Below are 6,440 nucleotides of genomic sequence, written 5' to 3' on the forward strand. Positions count from 1 at the left end.
GTAATCGTGAAAATCTACAGTAAACAACGATGGGCAATTTCCTACAATTGATGCATGTTTTATGAAGTTACACATGAAATCGTGACATAAATGCAACAACCCTATATTATTTACATAGGTGTCTGGGGTGCTGGCGGGACACTTCGGGCTTAAGGGGTTAACATGAAAAAAAACCTGAAAAACAATTTCAGGGGCTAAATGTATATATATATTTAAAAAAAATCATTTATAATTAAAACTAACTGCTGTGTTTATTTAAATGATATTATTATTACATACATGTTACAAAAAAATAATCACAGCATGGTTAAGAATGCAGGACCGATATAAAGCATTGTTATTTTATTGTGTAAGCTGCTGGCTATTTTGTATAAATATGTAAAGAGCTACAACATAGCTTACACAAATCATCAGCTCATAAAAAGAAAAAAGAAAAAAAAGCTCAATCCAGCATTGATTTTTCTGGCGATGAAACAGGTAACATAATATTTAGTGGCTGTACAGTTACTGTTAGTAGACAGTTCTAAAGAATGTTGGGTAATATAGGTGGCTTTCGCTTCACCCCTACAAAATTAAGTACTGGTCTAAAATGGTTCTTCCAGAGGTCAGAGCAATACCTGGCCATCAGTCTTTGGTGGCATCAGCATAGAGCAGGAATCCAGAGAATGTGCTGTCGTCCTCGCTACTGGAATAAACACCGTTCCAGTCCCGCAGAGTCTCCAGCCAGACCTGGTCTCCAGATGATAGACGGAGCACTGCCATGTTGGAGGCCTGGTCAATGTCCTGGCCGTAAAGGGAGTCGCGAGTTCGCAGTTTCCGAATGCCATTCACCACCAGGGCTGCACGCAGGGGGCGATTACGCACTGTTATGTAGTAGGAAAAGACGTAAACTCCCCCATGAGTGCAGTTGAACTTACTAGCGTGGGGGTCCCAGTGACCCTCCTCATTGTAAATGATTTTGTCAAACTTGATCGGCAGGCCAGGTGGTGGGAACGATCGGCTGGGAAAGAGACCAACGCTGAAGGCTGAGCGCTTCTGAACGGCAGGTTCACCTTTTAGTCCCTTGAATCCCCTAACACCTCGTGCTCCCTTCAGGCCTCGTGTGCCTTTCATCCCTGGCATCCCCCTCTGCCCTGGTGGGCCATGGGGTCCTGGAGGACCAGGCTCTCCCTGCTTACCTAGGGGTCCTGGGTCTCCCTTCGGCCCCTTAGCCCCAGGATGCCCATCTGTGCCATTCAGACCTGGCACACCCATGTCTCCTTTTGCCCCTTGAGGCCCTGGTTCCCCCATACTGCCTTTCTGTCCTTTCTCTCCAAATGGACAGTCTCCTTTGTCCCCCTTCTCCCCCTTGATGCCATCTGGTCCAGGGGGGCCAGCTGGTCCTTGTATGCCAGGCTCGCCCGCCTCTCCCTTTGTTCCATTCCAGCCGGGCTCTCCCCTGTCCCCTGGGTCTCCTTTCAGCCCAGTTAAACCTGTATCTCCTTTGTCTCCTTTGAGGCCCATTTCACCTGCACACATTAACATTGAATGGAATTTGAAATATAAGGCCCATTCTCAGGAAACTGTAAATGTACAACAGTTTGAAAAAGCTACTGCTGAATGTATACTTCGGTTTTCCCACATTAAGTGCCATAATCACAATATACACTACGGGGCCACCATATATGATTTTAAATGCATAATTCTTACTCCTGCATAAGTAGTTACTGCCTTGCAGATAATCTTTAATTCATATAAATTGTAATATTATTGCTCAGTTGTGCCAGTTGTGTCTGTGCCAAAAATGTTTACAGAAAGCAGAAATAAATTACATATTACAGGGCTTGTCCATAAAAGAGTTGAACTGTTGAGCTTGATGAGGTCAATGAGTTTAAATTTAACAAAATACTTAAAGACTGTAGAAGAAACTTACATATTTTAGAGCTATGTGTCACTCCTTTGAATATGATGTCGAACACATTAAACCATTATTTTAAAAAGAGGCGAAATGTCAGGGTTTACCAGAAAGCGAATTCTATATGCATGTCATATCATAACAGCGTTTAACAATAAATAAGGGACAAAGCAAATTCTAGAATCTTAAAAATGTGTAAAGCTTTTTTTTTTGGTGGAGGGGGTCTACATAGTTAAAACACAATATAATACATACCTGTAGTTATTTATTTTTTGTAATCGTGAAACTCTATATTATTTCAAAAAAGACTTCACCATAACAAATATTGAGCTTAAGAGGGTCCATATTAAACGTAATGAAATTCTTATAAAAACTGGAGGGGAAAAAACAATCTATATCTGTTAAAACTGTGTGGTCCAGAAGACTTTGACAATTTCGCTCTTATAATATATGATGCCAAAAAGATGAAACTATTATTTTAAAATGGGTTGAGATGTCACTTCAAAAACAGAGTTGAACAAAGTAAGGGACAGATACAAATTCTAGATTTTTTTTTTTTTTAAATGCTTAAAGATTTTAGAAAAGAAAATTACATAATGAAAACATGATATAGTAAATACCAGTAGATTAATATTACTTCTAATTATAAAGCTTTACATTATTTCAACCCTGTCACAGTTAATTTGTAATCATTATAGTTGGATAACTGAGTAAATTCTGATACTGCTATGTTTCAGGAATAATACATTATAATTCTGAAAAAAAAGATCACTGGTATTAGTAGTAGTAGTAAGTTAAGGCACTATTTCCTGGGAACAGTCCATAAAATCAATAGAGCAAGCATAACAAAGTGAATCAAATATTGGGTTGGTGTCTTTGTTACAGATGAATGTACCTTTCTCTCCTTGTTTCCCGGTAACACCAGGAATCCCAGGTAGCCCACTCACTCCAGGATCACCTTTCTCTCCTGAAGGAGGGAAGGACATCTGTTAACAAACTTCCGAACATTATCTGTTAAGTTACCACAACAATGGGGGACATTGTGTCTAATCAGAACCGGAACATGCTAAATTAAAAATCTGTTGTGTGGCTCAAGCTGCTCAAAGATCTCTCCAAATACATTTGCTTTGTTCTCAAACCTTCATTTGCTATTGTCAGCAATAGATTTGACTCTGCATCAAACTGGAATGATCTGCACATGTCTAGTTTTGCCAAAAGTGTTTATTAGTACATATATCCACAAAAACCCTGAACACTAGTGCATTTATTTATTCCAGTGGTGAACAGGTTGCTCAGGCTACAAAAAGAGATGAATCAGGGAATCTTTAGGAACCAGTACCAGTTTTTAAGACAAATTGTAGATTTTGCCAACTTGTGTGAGCATGCAGCACTAAAAGAAAAGGGAGCAGTTCAGTTTATTTGATGTAGGAGTGGTATTTGTTTTTTCTTTGGTTGAGAATACACACATAAACCCTATGAAATTCTCCTAAGGTCAGGATCTTCCAGTGTTTGTCCTTCTTGTCAAACAAGGATATTTGTATACACAATCAACAGATGAGTGTCAGTGTCCCTAATCCTTTGTTGCATATGTGGAATTTATGAAAGAAAAATAATTATGGTCCTTTTGTAAACAATATTTGCCTAAATTCATTCCGGTCCTTTATATGAAAGCTTAGATTTGGAACTCACAATTGTAACATCATTAACCATTAAGCTCTCTTTCGTTTTCTGCAGGTTACATTTCACCGACCAACTATTTTCACAACAATCTCTCAACCAATTTATTTAAACACGGTTTCTGCATCAAAATATGCCTACTAACGTATTATATAACAGGCAAAAAACAGTAAGTGAAATAAATAGTATGCCTGAATTTGTTGTAATCATAAAACTGTAGCCTGAAAGTGCTCTGAAGTGCACATTCAGTGGACACTTTGCTACCCCGTGAGGCCACGATAGAGGAGTTGTGAATAACAGTGAAGTAACGTAACTGATGCTGCAGGTCACATGACATACTGTAGCAGCCAGGTTTCATTCATACTATACAGAACATACTTTTTTACTGATTGCAAAGTTCGGACAGTATAGTGATTATGGATGCAGTCACCAATTAAATCAGAAACTAACAAGTATATATATTATGATTGAGTCACTGAATGGTTCACTCAACCAGTTCGTTCAAAAACACTTATTGTGAAAATATCCAATCATAACAGTGTTGAACAGAAAGCAAGGGACAGATACAAAGTGTAGATTGACACACACACACACACAAAACATTTTAGAGAAAAAAAATCAACATGTTTGAAAACATGCTATAATAAATACCAGTTATTTATTACTTATAACCCTAAAGCTCTACATTATTTCAACCCTGTGAGAGGGTTGAAATAATTCCTAGATAACCGAGTCAGTTTTGATAGTACTGCTCAGTTTTAGAAATTCTACTTTATAATTTGGGCAATGGGGGGGATAATCACTGTTATTAGGGCTTTGCAATAACAGAGTTGAAATACTGAGTCATGTCAAGGTCAATGCAAACATAATGAAATACTTATAAAGACTGTAAAAGTAACATTTATCTGTTATAAACATGAAGGCAAAAAGATTGATATCACTGCCTTGAATATTAAATAACTAACTACCGCGTCAGTTGCGTTGCTTCACTGCTATTCACAAGTTTGTTCCTCATAAAATATATTTACTCACACAGTATACAATTTTGGACACAGTCCAATTAATTAATTCAGAAACCAAAAAATGTAATATATTTTGAGTGAGTCATTGAATGGTTCACTCAACCAAACACTAACTCGTCATTACTGTACCACCACTGTGTGTTGCTTGGAGACGCTGTTGATTCATTTGGAATGAAAATGTAACTGGCAATATTTTGACTAAAATATAAGTTACTCAACATCATCATTTATTTTTTCCAACCATTTTGATCATCTCTTGCTAATACTTATGTTGAACACAAGCACATGACATTACCATACAGACCTTTTCCTCCATGCGGCCCTGGAGCACCAGTGAGTCCATCCTGACCTGGAGGTCCAGGAGGTCCCATCTCCCCCTTTTCCCCCGGAATACCTTGCAAGATGACGTTTAAAGGGCAAAGTTTAATTTGGCATTTGATTAAGACAGATATCAACTAGGCAAGTGCGACTCATCTTCTTACCCGGCAATCCCTTTTCTCCCACTAGTCCTGGAGGACCTCTCTCTGGTGGACAACATTCACAGAAGTTGAAAAAGCACTCATTGTAGTCCAATGTGTAGTTTCCAGGGCCAACCCCAGGAGGAACCATGGCCTCCGTGTGGTAGTCAGCAGAATAAGCATCACTGGAGTAGGTGGTGCTATCAGTGGGAGAAGTAGAGTAAGCGTCCATCATGGAGTCTGTGACTTCCTCTGTGATGCCACTGGCGGTGGGGCTTACAGTGGTGGTTATCGGATGGGACCCTATGGGGCCAGGTGGCTGTGGAGGACCCCCTTCATCTCGAGGCAGAGGCTTCTTAGTGGGTTTCAGTCGTGGCCACGGTGTAGTCTTGGGTAGTGACGCTTGATTCCCTGCTGTTATCACCAGCAAGGCCATCAGCAGGATGACCGGGTGGACAATATTAGGCATTGTACAGGTAGCTGCATACAAACAGCAACAAACTGCGCTGATGATATGAGTTGACGCCAAATGGAAGCTGATAAACTAAATCTTTAAATTTTCTGAAGAAAAAATACTGCTAATACTTACCTAGCCGTTGGACTTGTGTGCCGCGTCTCTGTTCTCTTCTCTAAGAGAAAACTGCATCCAGATCACTATCTTTTAACTACCTGTGCCTCCCCGTCGCCCCTCAGTCCAGCCAATGAGAGCGTTTTCAACTGCATGGGCAGGTGACATACACTTGGCGCAGACCTAAGTATTTGATACTCAAGGAGAAGCTAATGAGATGGCTTTAGAAAGTAACGTATCAGCCCTTTTTATTCTTATGCATCTATATCCCTTGTGTTAAATCACTTAGAAGAGCAATTCAAGTGCACACAAGGATTTAAGGCATTAAAGTTTACACACAGGAGTACACCTGTCTTTGTGTCCTGTATATTTATTTTTAATACGACTATGAATGAGTTGAAGTTCATGACAATTTTGTGTCTGAAATAAAATTCTATTAAATATAATACAACAGGAAGTAAATAGATAATAAAAAAGAAAGATGCAAACAATTTACGTTAAGGTGTAGGCCTACAACAGCCTGTCCATGGGCCAGTAGCCTTAAAGCAGTGGTGTCAAACTTAGTTTCTGGAGGGCTGGAGCCCTGCAGAGTTTCGTTTCAACACACATACCATGTAGTTTTCAAATAAGCCTGAAGGAACTGATTCGTTGGATCAGGTATGTTTAATTAGGGTTGAATCTTAACTCTGGGCTCTGGCCCTCCAGGAATTAAGTTTAACACCCCTGCCTTAAAAGGGTTATCTTTGTACTTTGTTTATTTCTGATGCAAAGATGAATTTTCAGCATCATTACTCCAGTCTTCAGTGTCACATGACCCTTCA

General features: G+C 39.4%; 1 protein-coding gene across 1 annotated transcript; it reads right to left on the reverse strand.

Annotated features, from left to right (window-relative positions):
- Positions 1-294: 294 nt before the first annotated feature.
- Positions 295-5,576, reverse strand: LOC132154301 (otolin-1-A). The gene is made up of 4 exons (XM_059562852.1): positions 5,076-5,576; positions 4,898-4,987; positions 2,790-2,861; positions 295-1,508 (listed from the first exon to the last, which is right to left on the reverse strand). The coding sequence occupies exons 1-4, from the start codon at positions 5,518-5,520 to the stop codon at positions 625-627; spliced, it is 1,491 nt and encodes a 496-aa protein (XP_059418835.1). The 5' UTR covers positions 5,521-5,576; the 3' UTR covers positions 295-624.
- Positions 5,577-6,440: the final 864 nt, after the last annotated feature.

Source organism: Carassius carassius, chromosome 12 (assembly GCF_963082965.1).
Source record: "Carassius carassius chromosome 12, fCarCar2.1, whole genome shotgun sequence".
Lineage (NCBI taxonomy): Eukaryota > Metazoa > Chordata > Actinopteri > Cypriniformes > Cyprinidae > Carassius > Carassius carassius.